The sequence below is a fragment of the Myxine glutinosa genome, chromosome 9 (assembly GCF_964187855.1).
Source record: "Myxine glutinosa chromosome 9, kmMyxGlut1.1, whole genome shotgun sequence".
Classification (NCBI taxonomy): Eukaryota; Metazoa; Chordata; class Myxini; order Myxiniformes; family Myxinidae; genus Myxine; species Myxine glutinosa.
In genome coordinates, this window is record NC_136269.1 from 146676169 (window position 1) to 146698405 (window position 22237).

The following is a 22237-nucleotide window of genomic DNA, read 5'->3' on the forward strand; positions in this document are numbered from 1 at the left end:
TGAAATATGTTGAAAAAGTCAAAACTTTACATGGGGTGTACTTACTTTTTCCACATGCGAAATTTGCATTTATGTTTATTTAAATTATACAATGGACTACATAATGTAAATGTTTCATGATATTTGTTATATTATATCACCTTTATCTATCAATATTGTTGAAATGAAGATCAAATAGCTGTATGTTGAAATATGTTGAAAAAGTCAAAACTTTACATGGGGTGTACTTACTTTTTCACGTGACTGTATGTGTGTATGGGTGTATGTATTTGTGTACGTTTGTATACGTGTGAGCCTTACATTTATTTTTAAAAGCTTTCCTGTTGCCAATAGCAAGTTGTGTCACTACCTTAGCACTTGGGTACGATCTGCTCACTTGTTCAGCATCAAATCAACAAAATGTGAAAAAGTGGGAACGAAAAAAGATGCAAGAAAATTCTAACACAAGTAAAACATTTGTTTTTAAAATGATAATTTACATTATGGATGGTTTAAGTGGTAGCTCACGGTCATTGAGGGATGCATGGGGCAGGTGTGTTGAGCAGGGAGGAGGCTTGCACACGGAGGGCTCAATTCTTTCCGCCAATTCCTGCATCACATTTTCATTTTTTTTAAATGCAACAACTGCACAGAAAAGTCTTAGTCAATGTTTAGAATATGTCAAAAAGGTAGAATCCTCTAATAATGTACACTCTTATACACTCCTTAGCATCCCTCTTTAAACTGTCTCATATACAGTTCCTTCAGAAAGTATTCACATCTCTTGACCTTTTTCCACATTCTGTTGTGTTACATCCTGAATTTAAAATGGATTGAATCAAGAGTTTTTGTCACTGATCTACACATAATATTATGTGTAGATAATATCAAAGTAATAATAACAAAGTGGGATTTAATTTGTATATATATTTTTACAAATTAATAAAAACTGAAATACAGAAATATCTATTTTAAATAAGTATTCAACGCCCTGAGTCAATACTTCATAGAAGCGACTTTAGTAGCGATTACAGCTTCAAGTCTTCTTGGGTTTGTCTTTATCAGCTTTGCATATCTGGATTTGGGGTTTCTCCCATTCGTCCTTGCAGATTTGCTGAAGCTATGTCAAGTTGGATGGGGTTGTGTTGGTTAACAGCAATCTTCAAGTCTTTCCACAGATTCTCAATGGGATTCAAGTCTGCACTTTAGCCGGGCCACTCAAGGACTTTCACGTTCTTGTTCTGGAGCCATTCCTGTGTAGCTTTGGCTGTATGCTTGGGGTCATTGTCCTGTTGGAACGTAAATCTTCACCCACATTCTAAGGTCTTTCCACTCTGAAGCAGATTCTCATCAAATATTTGCCTGAATTTGGCTCCATTCATTCTTCCCGCTATTCTTGCAAGCCTCCCAGTCCCTGCCACTGAATATCATCCCCATAGCATGATGCTGCTACCACCATGATTCATGGTAGGGATGGTGGGAGTTGGGTGATGAGCTGTGTTTGGTTTCCGCCAGACGTAGAGCTTTGCATTCAGGCCATATTTCAATTTTCGTCTCATCAGACCACAAAATATTTTCTCTTATGCTCTCAGTCTTTCATGTGCCTTTTTGCAAATTCTAGGCATGCTGTCTTGTGTCTTTTTCTCAGGAGTGGCTTCTGTCTGGCCAATGTCCCATAAAACCTAGATTTGTGAAGAACTGCAAAGACTGTTGTCCAGCACCCCCTGTGCAGCTGTTGTCCAGCGATTGGCAGGTTCTCCCATCTCAGCCAAGGAACTCTCTTGTTCTGTCACAGTGGTCATTGGTACTTGGTCACATCCCTGACCAAGGTGTTTCTTGCCCTGTTGCTCAGTTTGGTCGGACCGCCAGGTCTAGGAAGAATCTGGGTAGTTCCATATTCTTTCCATTTTCTAATGATGGAGCTCAATGTGCTCTTGCGAACTTTCAACACTCTAGAAATTGCTTTATACCCTTACCAAGATCTACGCCTCCTCACAATTCTATCTTGGAGTTCTAAGGACAGTTCCTTGGACTTCATGGCAGAGTTTCTGCTCTGACAAACACTATTAACTGTGGGACCTGATAAAGAAAGGTGTGTTTCTTTCTGGATCATGTCCAATCAATTGAATTTGCCATAGGTGGCCTCCAATCAAGTTATAGACATCAAGGATGATCAAGGGAAATTGGATGCACCTGAGCTCAATCTGGAGTGTCATAGCAAAGCATTTTAATACTTATTGACTTGAGACATTTCAGCTTTTCATTTTTAATTATTATGTAATAATTATAAATAAAAATTCCACTTTGACATAATGGGGTATTATGTGTGGATCAGTGACAAAATGTTTTTGGATCCACCTAAAATTCAGGCTGTAACGACAAAATGTAAAAAAAGTCAAGGGGTGTGAATACTTTCTGAAGGCCCTGTAAATCAGGAGATTGACTTGACCAGTTTAAAACCTTCAATTTTTTCCCCTGATGAACTCCTTGGTTGCGTCGAGTGTGTTTTGGGTCATTGTCTTGCTGCATGATGAAACGCCTCTCAATGAGTTTGTACGTAGGCAGACATTGTTTCTGTACACTTCCAAAGTCATTCTGCTGCTACCATCATTAGTTACACTAGGGCATGCCCGTACTATATCTATATCTAAAATTATATCCCCCCCTCTATTTACATGAAATGGTTTGGTCCAAAGCGAACGGCTTGCGAGTACGGTGACAATCCCCCCCCCTCTATTTACATGAAATGGTTTGGTCCAAAGCGAACGGCTTGCGAGTACGGTGTTTTTTATCGGACCCGTGGAATTATAGATAGTAGTTTTAATTAGTTTTAAAACATAGTTTAACGCCAACATAGTTTGCCAACGTGAAATAAATGAATACGCTCTCAAATGTGCCGTCCGAGGCAGAGTCTGTTCGGCACGTTCGGCACACGTGATAGCTCGCTGCTCTCTGATTGGTTGAATCGTTTTTTGGACATAGCTCGGTAACTACTTGTCCGATTAATATGAAACCTTGAAAAGGCACATCCTCGGGTCCCCAGCAATATACCTGGCAAGTTTAAAGTATATCGGACCCGTGGTTGTCGAGAAACAGCGGTCACAGACAGACATACATACATACATACATACATACATACATACATACAAACATACAAACATACAAACATACAAACATACACACAGAGATTACTGGAATTATAGATAGATCATCAATAAAGATGAATGAGCTAGTTCCAGAGGCAGACATGAAAGCCCAAGCCATGACACTACCTCCACCATGCTTCACACATGAGGTCGAATGTTTTGGATCATATTCAGTTCCTTCCATTCTCCACACTTCCGGCTTTCCTTCACTTCGATAAAGGTTTATCTAGGGCTCATCTGTCCATGAACTTTGTTCCAGAACTCTCCGGCTCACCTCTGAACTTTTTGACAAATTCTAATCTGGCCTTTCCAGTTTTGGTGCTAATGAGAGGTTTGCATCTTGTGGTGTTGACTTTGTAATTCTGCTGTAAAATTCTTCTGTGAACAGTAGATTTAGAAACTTTCACCCCTGCGCTCTAGAGATTGTTGGTGATGTCACTGACAGTAGTTTTAGGGTTTTTCTTCACAGCTCTCATGATTTTTCTGTGATCAACTGCAGTTGTTTTCCTTGCCCCACCTGACAGTTTTTTTATTGCTAAGTACACTCATGCTTTTTGCTTTTGCTTTTTTTTTTGTATACAATATCGAGGCTCGTGAAAGAGCTAACATTAATCACACAGAAAGACAAACCGACACATAAAACATATAACATGGGGAGCGGTAGGCAAGAAGGGGTGAGAGGGGGAGGAACACAAACACAACATCTGAGAGCAGGGACATCGAGAGATCTGTGGGAGGGAGAGGGCTTTGGGGGGGGGGGGAGGCATGGGAAGGGGGGGGGGGGGGTGGGAGAGGTATAAAACATATGGACACTGCCGGGACTTCCAGGAAAGAAGTTGGAATTTCAAACAAGGTGGATCTGGGGTGAATTAGTGGGGGTAGAAAAGATCAAGGTTTTGGATGGGGAAAGATAAGAGATGGTGGTGAACAGCTGTTTTAAAGACCTGGAGGGAGGAGTGGGATTGAAGGGAGTGTGGGAGTTTGTTCCAGAGGCGGGAGAAAAGAGGAATGAAAGAGTGAAGGTGAGCAGAGAGCCGAGATTTCGGCAGTTTAACCATCAGAGGGTTGCTGGCAGATCTTGTGCGACCTGTAGGAATATTTGGGGGACAGAGGCCAGATAGAGCTGGGGGAGCAAGGCTGGAGAGGAGTCGGTAGAAGACAGAAAGACCACCTACCTGTCTGTGGTGAGTGAGTGAGTGAAAGGCCCTCGGAGATAGCTTCATCACGGGAGATTCCAATGATTCTGAAAGCTTTGGTTTCAACAGCGTGAAGCCGAGCTAGGTGTGAGGTAGGAGCACCGGCCCATAGGGGAGAACAGTATTCCATTAAGCTGCGGATGAAAGCCTTGTATGTGGTGAGGAGCTCAGGCGTGCTGAGGAAGGACTTCGCACGACGGAGGATGCCCAGTCGGCGACTGGCTTTGGAGGCCAGCTTGGAAATGTGGTTTTCCCAAGAAAGATCATGGCAGATAGTGAGACCCAAAAGCTTGAGCGACAGAACTTCTTGGAGAGGATTGTTGAGAAAGTAGATGGGAGGGTTGTCCAGTCGATCTTTTCGGAGAGACATAGTAAGAGTGTGAGATTTGTCAGGATTGAAAGACATGTTCCACTTGTTTGACCAGTCTGTGATTTTGTCCAGGTCTTCAGAGAGTGAGGAGGCTGCAGACTGCCGATCTGAGGGAAGAGGAATGGAGCGGCAGAGAGTGGAGTCATCAGCAAAGAGATAGAGAGGATTTTCCAGAGAGTCGGAGAGATCATTGATGAAGACCAGAAAAAGCACAGGGCCCAGAACACTGCCTTGGGAAACTCCAGCCTCAACAGGAAGGGGAGATGAGAGAAATCCATTCAGGGCCACACGTTTGTCTACGACCAGAGAGGAAGTCCGCAAGCCATGCATGGAGATTTCCATGGATACCATAGGAGGAGAGTTTGGTGAGCAGTGCTGGGTGCCAGACCATATCGAAGGCACGTGATATGTCAAGGGAGACGGCTCTGATTTCCTGTTTGGCATTGAGGACCTCCATCCATTTTTGAGACAGCAGAGGCAGCATGTCCAGAGTAGAATGACCAGGTCTGAATCCAAATTGATGATCGGGGATCAAGCCATTGGAGAAGAGGAAGGATTTGATATCCGAAGAAATGATGGATTCCATGACTTTGCGAAAAATTGGGAGCAGGCTGATTGGTCTGTAGTTGCAAGGATCTGTTTTTGCACCTTTTTGTGTACAGCGGTAATGTTTGCTGATTTCTAGGATGCTGGCAGATGACCGTGAGCAAAAGAGAGGGTGAAAAGAATAGAGAGAGGGTGAGATAGAGCGGCAGAGCAGGATTTTAGGACCCGTGGGCTGATGCCGTCTGGTCCAGTTGCAGAATCAGAGTCGAGGTTGGACAAAAACTCCTCCACCTTGTCAGGAGAGAAGGACACAGAGTCCAGGAGTAGTTGGGTTCGACTGGGTAAGGTGGGAACAGAGAGAGATGGGTTTGGGACACAAGATTTTGAGGCAAACATAGAGTTGAGGCATTCGGCTTTGTCACGTGCGGTGTCAACTGTGTAGCCATTTGAGGTAAGGGAGGGGATGGAGGGGGAACAAACACCAGAAACGGATTTGACGAGACGCCACAAGGATTTGGAGGAAGGAGACAGGTTAGAGAGTTCATTCTTGAGTGTGCAGAGATAGTGCTTCCTGGCACTCCTGAGGGTAGACACACACTTGTTTCGGGCTTTGTGAAAGGAAATGTGATTTCCTTCCGTTGGATTTGCTTTCCAGGAGACGAAGGCAAGTTTTTTCTGGGCAACAGCCTCACCACAAGATTCCTTGTACCATGGACGGAAGGAAGGGTATGACAACTGAAGACGAGATGGGATAAATCTGTGCATGAGAGAGCAATTTACTTTGGAAGAATTCCCAGGATGAGTTGATGTCAGAGGCGGTGGAGATGGAAGACCAGTCCAGATGATTTATGGCTGCTTGAAGACCATGCCAGTTGGCCTGAGTGAAATGCCAGAGTCGTCGACGCTGAGGAGGCTCTCTGAGAATGGTCAGAGAGATGTCCACTTTAACAAGCACATGGTCAGATGAGCCGATTGGAGCAGAAGAAGAGCAGCAGACATTTTCAGGGAAGTTAGTCATAACCAAGTCCAGAAGATAAAATGCTCCGTTGACTGAGATCCGGGTCGGGAAATTGACAGATTGTGTCAGTCCCAGTGAGTCGCAGAAGTCCTTTGCTGAGGAGCCATGGCTGGTGAGAGAGGTACCCACACCCAGCCAACTGGCATGGTGACAATTTAAATCACCACATATGAGGAAGAGAGAGTAGGGATGGGTAGATAGAAGTTGGTCCATATTATCAGACAGCGAGATGTATATGGAGTCATCACTGTTTGGTGGACGGTACAACACACATATGAACAAAAGGTGGGAGCGAATGGGGAAGCCGTAGCCAGAGGTATTCCTGGGGGTGAGGTGGAGAGAGGGCAGTGCAGGGCGAGTGAGGAAGAAAGTTTTTTTTAATAAAGATAGCAACCCCACCTCCAGGACGAGGCTCAGGTCTATCATACCGGAGGAGGGAGTAACCTTGGAGAGATACCAAGGAATCAGAGACATCATGAAGGAGGAAAGTTTCTGTGAAGCAGATCACGTCTGGCTTGTCAGAAGCAACCTGCATGGAGAGACCAGTCAAGTTTGAGCGAAGGCCCCGGATGTTTGAGTTCCATACCGTTAATGAAGAGGAAGGGGGAGCATCGGATACAGAACAGGGGGGGGAGGGGAGGGGTAGGGTAAGATGTGGAAGAGGAAGAAGAGGTAGGGAGAGCTGTTGAAGGTGTGTCAGAGATTTCAGAATAGCTTGGAGAAAGGGCAGGATGGGACAGACAAAAGGTTTGATGGTGATTGGGTGAGGCACAGTGAGGTGTTATTTGAGGAGGGGGAAGAGCGAGTCAGAAGGTGGGGGAGATGAAGGTGAAAGTTGGAAGGGGGAAGAAGCGGGGAGGACGCTTTGAGGAGGACGTGTGAGAGGGTAGTCTAGGAGGGGAGGGGCGAGGGGAGGGGCGAGGGAGAGTCTCGGAGGGGAGGGGTGTGGGGGGAGTTTAGGAGGGCAGGGGCAAGGGGGGAGATTTGAAAGGGATGGGTGATGGGAAGGATTTGTAGGGGAGGGGCAAGGGGGAAAATTTGAAAGAGATGGGTGATGGGGAAGATTTGGAGGGGAGGGGCAAGGGGGTAGATTTGGAGGGGAGGGGTGATGGGGAAGTTTTGGAGGGGAGGGGTGATGGGGAAGTTTTGGAGGGGAGGGGTGATGGGTAAGTTTTGGAGGGGAGGGGTGAGATTGGATTTTAGAAAGTGTACGATTAATGGAAAACGAACATTTATTGTAAAATGAGTTTCTTGTGACCTTCGAGTCAAAAATACGTTTGAGGACGCTGGAGGAGGGGTGGAGTGCAGAAGAGTTTTGGGAATGCAGAAAAGAGGAACTGTAAGAGATGGATTTTTTTTGGGGAATGAATAGATCCCACTCCACCCTCCAGGTCTTTAAAACAGCTGTTCACCACCATCTCTTATCTTCCCCCATCCAAAACCTTGATCTTTTCTACCCCCGCTAATTTCACCCCAAATCCACTTTTTTGAAATACCAACTTCTTTCCTGGAAGTCCTTGGTGTCCTTGTGTTTTATACTTCTTCTCCTCCCCCCTCCCCCCCCCCCCATGCCTCCTCCCTCCCACACATCTCCCTGCTCTCAAATGTTGTGTTTGTGTGCTTCCCCTTCTCTCCCCATCTTGTGTTCCGCTCCCTCTTTTTATATATTTTGTTTGTCTGGTTGATTTGTTTGTGAAGTAAATGTTAGCTTTTTCATGAGCCTCGATTCAGTATACAAAAAAAGATTAAAAAAATAAAAAAAATTGGTGAGCAAGTCGAAAGCATCCTTTTATAGAAGAAGAAGAAAAAGGTGTTACAATATACGACAGAATACAGTACATCAGGGGAAAGTTTAAACATTTTTAAATTGAGCAGTGAAAACTATCTGGGGAAATGGAAAATGGAAATGGAGGTGAAACACGTGATCGAAGAACGAACGAACAAATAAGAACAACGAATAAATGAATAAGAACAACGAATAAGAACAGAGAAGGAAATATTTTTTTGGGGTTTTTTTTTTTTTTTTCGAGTTGAGATTTTAAACAAGGAAGTATGGCGTGAAAGACTGGGAGAAAAACAGAGAACGAAAGTAATTGCAGCACAATCGACGGACCGCTGAGAGAAAAACAAAGCCTCAAGGTAGGACACGGTAGCCTACCAGGCCTCAAAAAAGGCGACACGAATTAACCGACGATTTTGTATACAGGTATGAAAAATTAACACCGAGAATCTTACCAAGGACACACTATAGGTACACATACCGAAATATAAATACAGTTTCGACTAAAACACAATTGTGGAAAAATTACTTAACTTCGAAAGCGTGAGCGCATGGACAGCTTCGAAAAGACGTGACCTCACCGACAAAGATCTCGTTACAGAATTACAGAACGACAACGTTACAGAACAACCATTCACTCTTCAACATTTCACATGACTGACATGAGCCTCAATAGTAACTTAGAGGATGATCATCAAAAGGAAAAGCTGGTAAAGCTTTTTCCAATTTGTTGTTTTTAATCCGAAAAATGATCAAGATGAGCTTTGTCATGCTCCTACCCCATCGAAGCGCAATCTTCCCACAAGTTCGTCCACGACCCCCCTGCGGCGCAGAGCTACGAGCAGGTCCTCGATCCCAGACTCGCGGCCACCAGTCGTTGTGTAAACCTCATCCAGCACTGCCCGGACCTTGCTCTTCACATCCAACTATGGGTCAGGTAAAGAAAATGCACATGGACGCAGACACATTCACAAGCCGACAGACGTGCACACAGACGCAAGCAAATGCACATGTGCACAGGGGCACGGCTACCTGCACACAAGGAAATTACAACTGGGGGCAGGCCATGTGGTTGGTTCACTGTGCTATCTCAAGACCACATTCATTCCATGCATCAGTTTATCTACTTCACTTCACTGTGAGGGGGAAAGGGCCTGGGAAAATGGAGAGAAGAACAGTGGGACACACATAGACATCACCAGGGTTTTAAACACACGCACGTGCACACACACGCACTGCCTTCTATTATTATATATACTAGGGCATGCCCGTACTATATATAAGCTAGGACGTGCCCGTACGTGGGTGCCCGTTCCTTGCCAAAAAAAAAAAAAAAAAAAAATTTGTGTAGGGGTGTGTGTGTGTAAACATCCTAGGGCGTGCCCGTACGTGGGTGCAAAAAAACATGCGTGCAAACAACAACAACAAAAAAAAAACTTTGAAACCACGTGGCAGTAACGACCACAGAACCCCCCCCTCTATTTACATGAATGGTTTGGTCCATTCGCAACGACCACAGAACCCCCCCCCCCCCCTCTATTTACATGAAATGGTTTGGTCCAAAGCGAACGGCTTGCGGTGTTTGGTAAAGAAATCGCCATAGCTCGGTAAGTACTTGTCCGATTAATTTCAAACCTTGAAAAGGCACATCCTCGGGTCCCCAGCAATATACCTGGCAAGTTTAAAGTATATCGGACCCGTGGTTGTCGAGAAACAGCGGTCACAGACAAACATACAAACACACATACACACATACACACATACACACAGAGATTAATGGAATTATAGATAGATTATTATTTTGCAATATTGTAATGCTAATATTATTAATACCCCACCACCAAAGGTCGATGGAGGTTATGTTTTCACCCCTGTCGGTCTGTCTGTCTGTCTGTGCGTTTGTGAACAAGATATCTCAAAAAGTTGTGGACATATTCGGACGAAATTTGGCAGAGATATAGCGTATTTGAAAACGACGAAATGATAACATTTTGGTGAAGATCCGGATCCGGCTACTATATTTTTAAGTGCTTCTTCAGCATTGGGAGATCATGCCAAAAACTATACATAGCAGGATATCTCAAAAAGTTGTGGACGGATTTGGACGAAACTTGGTGGACCGGTTGGGTGTCTGACAAGGACACATAGATTCTATTTTGGTGAAGATCTGAATATTGATTCGGATATGAGAATTATTTAATTTTTAAGCGATTCTTCACCATTGGGAGACAGGGCCAAAAACGATACATAGCAGGATATCTCAGAACGTTATGGATGGATTTGGACGAAACTTGTTGGACAGGTTGTGTCTGTGACAAGGAAGAATCGATTCAATTTTGGTGAAGATCCGGATCCGGATTCAGCTAGTGGAATTTTTAAAGTGATTATTCTTCACCATTGAGTGATATGGCCAACCAGGCGGAGGTATGCTCTCTACTGAGTGCCGTTCTAGTTATTTATCATTATGTTTTTATCATTATTCTTGTTATTACTTTTGCCATTTGGCGTGGCCTTAGGAAAATGCCACGATAAGGTGGAACGACGCTCAAGGTGAAATATATACACCTTCCCAAGGTGGAAACAGGTAAGAACACATGGGAATTCCTCCAGATATTTTGCAATCAGGTCTAAAGCAAGGGAGGCTAAGCGCGTGTGAAAATAACATGGAGTCCTCTTACTCGTGATGCAATTGAGGTTTCTGAAGCGTCACTCGTAATACCCTCATCCACCACCACCGGAAGTAGCGCTACACTGTACACGTTTGCGAAGATAATTTGTCACTCCACCTTCAGAAATCTTGGTAAGGGGAGCAATGAAGTCATTACAACCTTTGCCGTATGACCCGTAAACCCTGTTACACTCGTGGGGTGGATTGTTTAATGATGGTACACTCGTGGGGCTGGGCTTGCAATGATGAGAAGCTGTGATCGTTAGGGTGTATCTTATGTGAAATGCCGGGCCAGCTGTGAAACCAGATTAGCTCTTTCCTTTCTTCCTTCGCTTTCGACTTTACATAAATTATTTTGTTAAAAAAAGAAAAGAAAGATCTTCCTTATCGACCTTCTCTCTCCCACCAGAGCTCGACATAATTGAATAGAGAAAGAACCTCTGGGAGGAAAAGAAAAGAAGAGGGGTGAGAGGAAGAGGAGTGTGTCGGGGCGGGAGAGGAAGGCGAAAACGAATGCAGGACACGCGGTCCAAGTTTTGATGAGAAACTCGGCCTGTGTGAGCTTTTTGAGGATTTGATTAATCTCTCTGAGGGCTGCCTGTTGGAGGCACAGTCGGTGCCGGAGAGATTGGGGTGGAGGAGGGTTTTCCCGGTGCACGTGGGATCGTGAGGAAAAGTGGGAGAGGGAGCAGAAGCGTTTGCTCCTCATCAAGTATCGTCTGAGCCGACCGGAGGCAACGTGCGGCTTCATGGTTTTGTACAAACTACTCCGGGCAAGTAGTTTGTGGAGTTTGAGGACACCTACTGAGAAAGAGAAGAGTGTAGGTGAGGGGCCATCCTCGGGACACGTATCTGGGGCGAAGGAGCTGGAACGCCACCTGAAACAGGCCTGAATTTCCCTCCTCGTCTCCCTGTTTTATTTTACCCATTAATTTCTTTATATCCTGGCGAATATTCCTTTCTTATTTTGCTTCTCCCTCCCTCCCCTTTGGGATTAGCTAGGGATAACGGGTGGGTTGTTTAATTGTCCTGTCCTTATTTAATTACTTGATCTTTGCCGCTGCATATCAGCGGGATTTCTTTTCCTTATGATTTATCTATTCCTTGGTGATATACCCTGTGTTTTTCTTGATCCTGAGTAAAGGATTTGCATTTACTCCACTGTTTTGAATTTGCCTTGCATTTCTGGATTGTCATACTGTGTGTTGAAGAGTGAGGGGGGTGGAGGGGTGTATAATTGTGTCAGCATTTGGATGGTAACTTCGCCTGGCCACTTCTGACTGTTCATACAGCGTGTGACCCGCCCACGGGGAACGTATCGGCCTCCCGAGCACATCGATTAGGATCTCCGGAGCAATAGGCAGTACCCCGAGTCTTCACGCAGGGGCCAGGTCATAACAAGTGGTGTCAGGAGTGGGATTCTAGCCTGAATTGGGAAATGAATGTCGGAATGGCAAATGCCGAGGTGGTAGTGTCTGTAAAAGGTAAAGAACTCGCTGATTGACGTGTTAGCAATCTAATGTCAGAGATGAGAAAACGTGATCTCCACGTCAATGGTGTAAAAAGTGTGTTGGTAGATTGTCTTAGGGAGACAAAGAGAAAGGAGGAAGGTATTGATATGGACAAGTCCAAAGTTCAATTTGAGGAAATGGTGAAAAGAATGCAGGAAGCTTTGCCAAAGAGGACAATGAAATTCGCCCTTAATCCAGGGGTGGATGGACGTGGGTTTTTGGATAGGGTAGTTACATCTGTGGAAAGGGTAACCGAGTCCAGCCAGCTGGAGGGTGCTGGAAAATTTTCTCCCGGCCACCCATTCGATCACCGTAGCCCAGGAGCAGTCAGTGGCAGCAAGTTGTGTCGCCCATACCGAGGGACATCGGCCAGCAGTCGAGTTCCATAATGGCCATACAAGGGGTGCAAACTGGGAAAATGGATGCTCAGAGGGCTGAAATAAATGAGAAGATGGATGTTCAGAGAGTGGAAATAAGTGCAATAAATGAGAAGATAGATGTTCAGAAAGCTGAAATAAATGAAAAGATGGATGCTCAAAGAGCTGAAATGACCGAGAAGATTGATGGTCAGAGGGCTGAGGCCAAAAACATGACAGGGCAGATGATTGGACTTAAGGAGGGAATGGAAACTTGTTTCCAAGTAATGGAGAAGAAGTTGGAAGGGATTAAGACAGATAAAATGAAAGAACAGAATATGTGGTGTATGGGGGACATATCACATCCCGGGACTGTCTCCAAATCTACTGTAGGGCTAAGCGGGCTTAACGCTTCCATTACCATGGAGACGATGGCGGGTAACGCATGCAGTCGAGGCATCGCATGTGGCCCCTATAATGGAGAAGAAAACTTCGAGGCGTATTTCGCACAATTTGAGTGCGTTGCCAGGTTAAACAGTTGGACAGTTAGTCAAAAGGCGGCTATGCTGGTAGCGTCATTGAGAGGAAGGGCATTGGGGATACTGAATGGCCGGCTAGAAGACCAACTGGGCTACGATGAAGTGGTACAATGCCTCAAGACGTTTCAGGACAGCACATCAGGTCGAGTTGGCACGGGTACAGCTCACGCAGAGGAAGTGGCGACCCCCGGAGACGTTCCAGAATCTGGCGGGCGACATTGAATGCTTAGTAAAGCTGGTTTACCCGGAGGTGAAGGGACCGGGATTTGAAAATCTGGCTCGTGAGTATTTCATAGCCACCATGGGTGGGGAATTGCAATCACAAGTTCGTCTACAACCGCCTCAGGGTCTGTATCATACGGCGGAGATTGTTTCTGAATTGCTCATCATTAATACACAGCGGTCGCCCCATAAGCAACGGGCAGTAATTCGTCAGGCACATCACCTAGGAACCGAAGACGTGGAGACTCCCAAGTGGTATGAAGGACCGGCTGACGGTATTGAAAGGGGAGAAGGTTACGCCACCAAACAGGATGTGCAGAGGCTTCGTGAGGTGATAAAGCAGGGTTTTGGGACCTTAGGGAAGCAACCTAGGGGGAGGGGGGGGGGGACCACCAGGAGAAAGGGTGTTTTCTGATCCCCGGGGAAGGGACCCCACATGCTGGGGGTGCGGAATACGGGGCCACTTGCAGTCGGAGTGTAGGTGGCACGGATGTTAACAGGAGTTCGCAGGAGGAAGGGGACCAAGATGGGATGTAAATGAAACATCCATGGCAGTCGCTCCGATAGGGGGGTGGGGGGGGGGGCGTTAAGCCATATTGCAGAAGGGAGATCAGAGGCCCCAAGACGAGATGGAGTTAGTCATTCGGGACACCGGACGTAGCTGGTCGTGTGGGGCGACACCGGGCTGTGAATGGGGAAGCCTCAGTCGTGGTGCTCGGTTTGAGTGGAGTTGATGAACAGCTGCAGAATGTCGCAGTTTTGTGTACAGGAGAGAGGAAACAGATTCGAGCAATTGTGGATACGGGGGCGAATGCAACCCTTGTACATCCAGACATGCTGCGACACACAACAAAGGGATGGAAGCCACTCGCTCCTGGAGCTGGAGCAGGGTATCATCTGAAATTGGCCAATGGGGAGACGGTGCCAATACTCGGGAGTGGAGTCATCAACTTGCGGTTGGCTGGGATGGAGTATAACACAAAGGTGTGGGTGGTGAAACTATGTGACCCCGTGCTTGATTGGACTGGATTTCCTGGCCGAGAATGGCTGCCAGTTGGATTTTGATCGGATGTGCTTGAAGATTGGAAAGGACATGGTTCCATTTGAGGAACAGAGAGAAAAAGATCCAAAGGATGCAAGTGTAATTGCCCCTGTGTCTGTGACTGCACCACCAAACTCAGAAATGCTGATCATCGCTCAGCGAGCTGTCATCAGGTGTGAATCATCCCCGCTGGGATTAGAGGAACCGATGGAAGAGCCAATGACTTACGGAATCGCAGTCGCACAAACGTTAGCGGGGTCCGAAGGAACACGGGTACCAGTGCAGGTGCTAAATGCCATTGATCAGCCAAGGGTAGTGAGAGCGGGCACCCAGCTAGCTACCTGGACGTCAAGGATAGAGATGGTAGAGTGTAATGGGGGATCCGGAATAGAGGACCCCACAGGGCTCGACGATGGCGAGTGGTCTGAATAACTCGCAGATCTGGAACAACGCAGTATTGCAGGACTCAGTGAGGATCAAGCCAATCAGGTCCACTGGTTAATTGCCCGTAACCGAGACTTGTTCATGCTAGCGGGTAAGATGCTGGGCCGCACAAAAATGGTAAACCATCGGATTGAGACGGGGGCGGCAAGACCAATATTAAGCAACCGCCAAGACGGCTAACATTTGGGAAAAGGAAAACTTCCGAGGAGGAAATTGCCAGAATGTATACCGAGGATTTAATTGAACCCTCTGATGGAGCATGGGCATCACCAGTGGTCCTGGTGCTGAAGAAGGATGGGACAGTTCGATTTTGCATGGATTACAGGAAATTGAACGATGTGCTCAGAAAGGATTCATATCCTCTTCCTCGAATCGACGAGACATTTGATGCGTTAGCTGGATCGAAGTGGTCTAGCACTTTGAACCTAAACAGTGGCTACTGGCAGGTTGAAGTAGACCCGGCCAGTCGTGAAAAGACCGCATTTTCAGTGGGAACAGGTCTATTGCAATTCAAGATTATGCCATTTGGTCTGTACAATGCTCCCGCCACATTTGAAAGGCTTATGGACAGAGTTTTGAAAGGGTGTCATTGGAAATTCTGTCTCATCTATCTGGATGACATTCTAGTCCATTCATCAACATTTGACCTTACTATTTCCCAACTTTAACAAGTTGTTTTTTCACACCTTCAGGAGGCGGGGTTGATATTGAACCCCGGGAAGTGCCAGCTATTTCGGGTGAGAGTCGCCTACCTGGGACACATTATAGGTCGAGAGGGTGTGTCTACCAACCCGGACAAAATCTCAGCAGTGCAAGATTGGCCTACTCCCACGAATGTACGGCAGGTACGGGCCTTTCTGGGGTTATGCTCATACTACCGACGATTTATTAAAGGCTTTGCAGACATCTCACGACACCTACACAGGTTGACAGAAAAGAAAAACACAAAGTTTGTCTGGGCCAATGACTGTGAGGATGCGTTTGGAGCCATAAAGGATACATTGATGGGTGGCCCCATACTGGCTTTCCCTGAAAGTGAGGGAGAGTTTATCCTGGATACAGACGTGAGCCACTTGGGCCTGGGCGCAGTACTGTCCCAAGAGCAGGGGGGCACAGAGAGGGTCATCGCCTACTTCAGCAGGGCTTTGTCTAAACCGGAAAGGAACTATTGTGTGACGCGAAAAGAGTTGCTGGCGTTGGTGACCGCTGTTGATCACTTCCGACCGTACCTCCTCGGAAAAAATTTCGAGCTTCGCACAGACCATGCGTCTCTAAGATAGCTAATGAACTTCAAGTCGCTGAAGGGTCAGGTGGCCCGCTGGTTAGAAAAGTTGTTAGAAAAAAAGGTTCGGAAGTTTTTTTTTTTTAAGGTTAGAAAGCTGGTTAGAATGTACTTCAAGTTACAGGCTGGTTAAGGTCAAGAGGGTCAGATGGCCCGCTGGTTAGAAAGGTTACAGGCTTTAGATTTCAACATTGTGCATCGCCCGGGTCGGCTCCATGCCAACGCCAATGCCTTGTCTAGAAGACCGTGCATCGAGCAAGGTTGCCGCTATTGCGAAAGAAAGGACATGAGGGGGGAGGCGGAAAACAACCAATATGATCATGTGTGTGTAATGCATGGAAGTGTGCAACCCACAGAGAGTGATAATGATCTGCTGACAAACCTTGGTGAGGCACAACAAGAAGACTCTGACTTGAACATGGTCATTACCTGGAAGGAGGCGAACAGACGACCCGACTGGGAAGAGGTAGCGGCTCTTACACCACCCGACTTGAACATGTACTGGGGACAATGGGACAGTCTTGGCTTAGGTGATGGAGTACTTTATCGGAGGTGGGCAGTGCCTGCCACTAACAAGTATGTGTGGTTACTGGTAAAACCACAGGGGAAGAAGTCTGAAATATTGGGGCGCGATCACAGACCAAAGGTAATGGGCCACTTTGGGGTAAATAAAACGCCAAAGAAGATCCGGCAAAATTTTTATTGGATCCATTGCAAAAGAGACGTGGAGGCTTGGTGTCACAACTGTGATAAGTGTTCTGTTAAGAAGGGCCCCTCGAGGAAAGAATCAGCCCCGTTGCAATAATACCAAGTGGGCGCACCCCTGGAGAGAGTGGCCGTGGATATTACAGGACCTTTTCCAGAAACCGCCCGGGGAAACCGGTACATCCCAGTCGCTATGGACTACTTTACAAAGTGGCTCAAGGCTTATGCGTTGGCAAGTATAGATGCGAATACAGTCGCGCAGGCACTTGTGGATGGTTTCTTTACCCGTTACGACATCCCTTCTGAGCTCCATTCAGATCAGGGAAGCAATTTTGAGTCTGAGGTTTTTCAAGCAATGTGCGACCTTCTGGGTATTCAGAAAACTCGAACCACTCCTTGCCATTGCTACGGATTCGGCACTTATTATTATTGTGGTTATTATTGTGGTTATTATTATTATTGTTGGTTCTAAGTATTATGGTTATTGTTGTTTAAGGGAAATGGTTATTGTGGTTAAAAGGTTAAAAGCGCTCATGGAAAAGAGACAGGAAGCCGGAAGACGACGACAGAGAGGAGGAAGAAGAAGGCGTGAGGACAGTGAAAAGACGTGTCTTGAAGCTCCGTTGCGAGTGTGGTCGAGCGAACGGCGTCGAGGGAACTTTGAGTACGTGAAAAGGAATCGTGCGATCGGGGTTATCGCTGGAGTATTGAAAAAGCCTGCGTAGTCAGGTACAAGCGTGAGATTCCGGAGAATCCTCGCCGAGAGGCTGCGGCTCGAGTAAGGGCCGTCCGCCATTTTGGAACCTCGCGCATCGTTCGTGGGACAAGGTTTTGCCGCGTCCGCTAGTCTCGCCCTCCGGCCATCTGCCGGGGATGTGTGTGCGCGACAGCGGCGTTTGAAGATTACCCTGCGGTTCGCTGATTGCACGGTGAATGTGCACGTCTGGATCGCGTCTTTGGGATTTCCCTGTCCGCCGCCAGTGTGCTGTTGGTTTGGACCACGTGACGGTCCATGCCTTGCCTACACCTCCTTCCTCGCCTCATCGCCTCTTCGCTGGGGTCCCCGTTGAGTTATAGAGACATTGAGGAGTGTTCTGTTTCGTTCACTGGGAACGCCGTGAGTGAGATTATCTTAGAGGATGGTATCATCTTAAGATATTGATTGTATAGTTGATTGCTACCATTGTTGTATTGTTCTTCCAGGTGTGCTTTTTAATATATTGTTGCGAATATGGAATTGGCCTCCATATCCGCTTGTAAATATTCCCCTATTTTCTCCAATACTCCCCAACTTTCCCCAACCCCCCATTCCCTAGTCCCATTGCATGTAAACAACAATCAGTAGAGCCGACCTTCCCCTTATTCCCCCATTAAATGTCGTGCCCAGGTCCACCGCACCACACGTAGACAACTTTCGGACATCTTCCTAGTTATTCTTAATCTATGTCAGTTAAGGCCTCGTTTCCATTAATTATGACTCTTCGTTGCACCAGAATGTGATTATATGGCATCAGTAGTGAGTTTAGGACCTTTCCCATACCTCCTCCCATCTTCTTCCCCAAACAACAACAATAACAACAACTACAACAACAATTACAACTACAACTACGACTACAACAACAGAGGGGCGGGGAGTGTGCGTCCTCACACCGGCTCGGTTACCCGCCATGACCATGCGCTCCACGGCGTTACCCCGAAGGGGCTGGCTGTCAGCTCCTCGTCAGGGGCGGAGCCAGTAACCCCCCCACGCACCCAATGAGAAGCAACGTGCCGATTCCATCTGGGGCGGAGCTAACGAGCCGAGGGCGTGTCACTCCCCGCCGGATATACGCGGCCCCGCGCCGGATGTGACGTAAGATGCGCCTCAGCTTGGAGAGAGAAGCCACCGCCACCCCCAGCGCGACGATACCTCCCCGCATCTTTGGACCGGACCGGACCGTACTGTACCCTGCCCCGAGCCCAGGAGGACCTGGAGCCATCGACACCCGCTTTCCTGCCATCAACCCCCGTGTGAGTCAGCCGTTGTCCCGTTTGTCTGTCGTCTGTCCGGGGTTAATATAAGAGTGTGTCTAAGTGCCTGTCTTTCTGTGATTATACCTCTAGCCCCTGTAATCTGACCTTTCCGTACGAATATAATCTCCTCCGGAGGTCTTGAGAATTGAAACATTGGTGTCGTATTGTGTTATTGTAATCCAGCCGGGTGTCTTCTTTTTCTTATTGAGCCAGCATCGCGCGACTAGTCAACGTTCGGCTTCGGGTATAATATCGAGTATAATCTTGTGCAGACGTGGTCATCCCAAAACCGCTCGGTGAATAACATCCAAGCCACGTCTGTAACAATTGGTGTCGAGGAGTGGAATTCGAACCCGGGACTAAATTTATTAGGCCCAAATTTGTAACAGTTAGAATCGATTTGGAGCGCGTTTCCCGCGCGAAATTATAACGGCCGAAATTTGAATTTGTTTTACGAAAATAAAATAAAAAAACCGAATTTTGAAAGTCGCGCTATGGCGGATCAAGACGGCTGGGGTCCGGTAGGGGAGAGTGAAGCAGGGTCGGTCCAGGACCAAATTGAGGGACATGAGGAGAGCGAAGCAGCGAGGGTAGCAGACGCACAAAATGGCGCCTCGCTGGTCACCGCGCCCGCGACCGTGGTAGCGCCGCCGATGGATTGGGGCCTATTTATGGAACAAATAAAGGCCTTTATGGTTAAGTCGGGTGAAGAAATGAAGGACGAGATGAGGGCTAATAGTCAGCAATTGGGAAACCAAATTGTGGGATTGAGGGCTGATAGTGAGCGATTAGAGGGCCAAATGGGGGTAATGGGAAACCAAATGGGGGTAATGAGGGACGAAGCGAGGGCTCGGAGTGAGCAATTGGGGGTAATGAGGGACGAAGCGAGGGGTACCGGTGAGGGGTTAGACAACGGGATAAAAGAAGTAAAACATGGGTTAACGGGGGTAGAAAACAGAATGGCCGCTCAAGAGAATCAAATGGAAGGGATGCAAAAAGGGTTAGAGGGGTTAGAAAACAGTATGGAAGGCAAATTGAGGGACATGAGGGACCAAGCGGAAAGGGAAGTTAAACAAATGGAGCAGCAGATAGAGGGGGTCAGAATGGGGGTAGAAACCAAACTGGATGCTCACAGGGAGGAAATGGAGCAGATGAGGGTGGCATCTGGGCAGGAGATGCAAGTGATGGGAGAGGAGATCAGAAGAGGAGTGAGTGAGGAGGTCGGAGGAGTGCGCGAGGAGGTGAGGCACTGTAAGGAGCACATGGAGAAGGAGGTGAGAAAGGGGACTGTAAAATTGCAAGGGGGCATAGAGGACCTGACGCAGGAGGTGGAGCAGCTGACGGTGGGACAGACGGAGTTAGTGGAGCAGGTTCAAAGGAACACTGCGGTATTAGGAGGTTTAAAGGCGACACAGAAAGAACTAAAAGATGACTTGGTAGCGACGAAGAGGGAATGTCAGATGGTACGTGAGGGACTGACAACGAGGTTGGACGAGGTGATAGAGGTAATGGAGACGAAGGACCGGCAGGTGAGGACGCACATGGAAACGGTCAAGGTAGCCTTGGAGGACGAGCTTGAGGAGACGTACCGGGGAATAAAAGAGGTGAGGCACAAATTAGAAGAAGTGGAAGAAGGGATGAGCGAAATTAAGAAGCGACGGAGAGGGGATAAGAAAGAAATAAAAGAGGAGATAAAAGAATTGGTCCAAAGTCTGTGTTTGGATCGTGATGATGTGCTCATTAACCGGATGAGGGATTCGCAGGTGATGGAGGAGAAGCGAAGAGGAAGAGGACCCGGTGTAAGTGGTGACCAATATGGTCGTGCGTATGATGCGCCAGGGGATTTAAGGAGCTTGGGGGTCGAGATGGACCCGGGTGTTCGTGAGAGGCCGTTGGTGAAGTGTGCGACAGGTCTGGTGTGCGAAAATGGAGGTGTGCAAGAAAGTCCGACTCTGGGGTGTGTGAGGAAAAAGTACGTGCCAAGGAGTGAGTGTGCTGGCGAGAGTGAGTCGGTCGTAGCGCGTGTGCGAGGGAGCACATGGAAGCGCGGTGTGGTGAGTGTTACAGAGGGTGTAACGCAAGAGTGTGCGCGAGGAAGGTGTGTGACGGACAGGTGCATGGGGAAAGAGTGCGCTGTCAAAGGCAAGGAAGAATGCACACCTGTGGTGAGTGTTACAGAGGGTGTAACGCAAGAGTGTGCGCGAGGAAGGTGTGTGACGGACAGGTGCATGGGGAAAGAGTGCGCTGTCAAAGGCAAGGAAGAATGCACACCTGTGGTGAGTGTTACAGAGGGTGTGACGGGAGAGTGTGCGCGAGGAAGGTGTGTGACGGACAGGTGCATGGGGAAAGAGTGCGCTGTCAAGAGTAAGGATGAGTGCGCTGTCAGGAATGGAGGTGAAAGTAGTGAGAGTGACATGGAGCGTGAGTTAGTTGTGACAGGTGAGCGAGGATGTACACCTGGGATGGAAGGATGCACACCTGGAATGGTAGAGCGTGAGTGGGAATGCACGCTGGAGTTGGTGGTGAGGCACGTGGTTGGGTGTGCGAATGAGGGCACACCTGTGATTGTCACAGAGGAGGTGACCGAGGAGGGGGCGCGAAGCGGTGTATTGGTGAGGTGTGCGACCAACGAATGTGTGCCAAAGTGTTCGGTGGTCAGGTGTGTGACCAAGGCTGTGAGTGGAATGGGTGTACCTGGGTGTGTAAGGAAAGGTAGCATGGGCACGGCTGGATGTGTGAGCAAGGAACGGGCTGCGGGGTGTAAGCGTCCAGGTGAAGCATCGACGTTAGACGGGATAGAGTTTAGAACGACTTATAGCCGAATCGGGCCCTCGGTGCGTGCTGGGCCTCGCTTTGAACGGCCGCGTCTGTGCTCCACTAGGCGGAGCGGGCGGCCCGATAGAAAGAGTCGTCATGGCGACCACTTTTTGTTGAGGAATTCCGGCAGGTCGAGATCGGGACATTGGATGGTTCCGTGCCGAGAAGGTGCGTGGGATCTCGGGCCGGGTAAACCTCCTTCCCTGCACCGAGTGCCGGACGTATCCAGCCGCTGGCACAGAACAACCAGCATCCATTGCTTGGCTTTACGAAGCCGGGCTTTGGACAGGAATTGGCGCACCGAGAGGCAGTAGTGAGTAGACTGGGTGATGAGGTTAGTGTTTTGGACCCAAAATTAGAGAAAAACAAAATTTGATGATTGGCAAGGGATTGGCAGATGATGGGTAGTGATTGGCAAATTTTTAATTTGTTGAAATTTGATGTGCGAAATTGGTAGTGAGAGACCCCCGATGTGGTGGGATGGCAAATCCACCATCCCTCACAGGTGGGGGCAAAGGAGCAATAGCTTATGGGGTGTATGGCAGTGAAAACTAGCCCGGGTGGGTTAGGATATTGTGTGTAGGGATCTAGAGAAGATGACCT

At 47.6% G+C, this 22237-nt stretch overlaps 1 protein-coding gene across 4 annotated transcripts in view; it reads right to left on the reverse strand.

Annotated features, from left to right (window-relative positions):
* CEP76 (centrosomal protein 76) overlaps positions 1 to 22237 on the reverse strand; it is a 100320-nt gene that overhangs the window by 69861 nt on the left and 8222 nt on the right. For 2 of the 4 annotated variants that reach the window (XM_068127957.2, XM_068127956.2), the window contains exons 2-3: positions 8815 to 8961; positions 508 to 589 (exon numbers count right to left, since the gene is read on the reverse strand). In XM_068127957.2, the coding sequence (XP_067984058.2) occupies positions 508 to 589; positions 8815 to 8961 (229 nt within the window). The remainder of the gene's footprint in view (positions 1 to 507; positions 590 to 8814; positions 8962 to 22237) is intronic. The other 2 variants (XM_078785036.1, XM_068127958.2) reach the window with 1 other exon arrangement.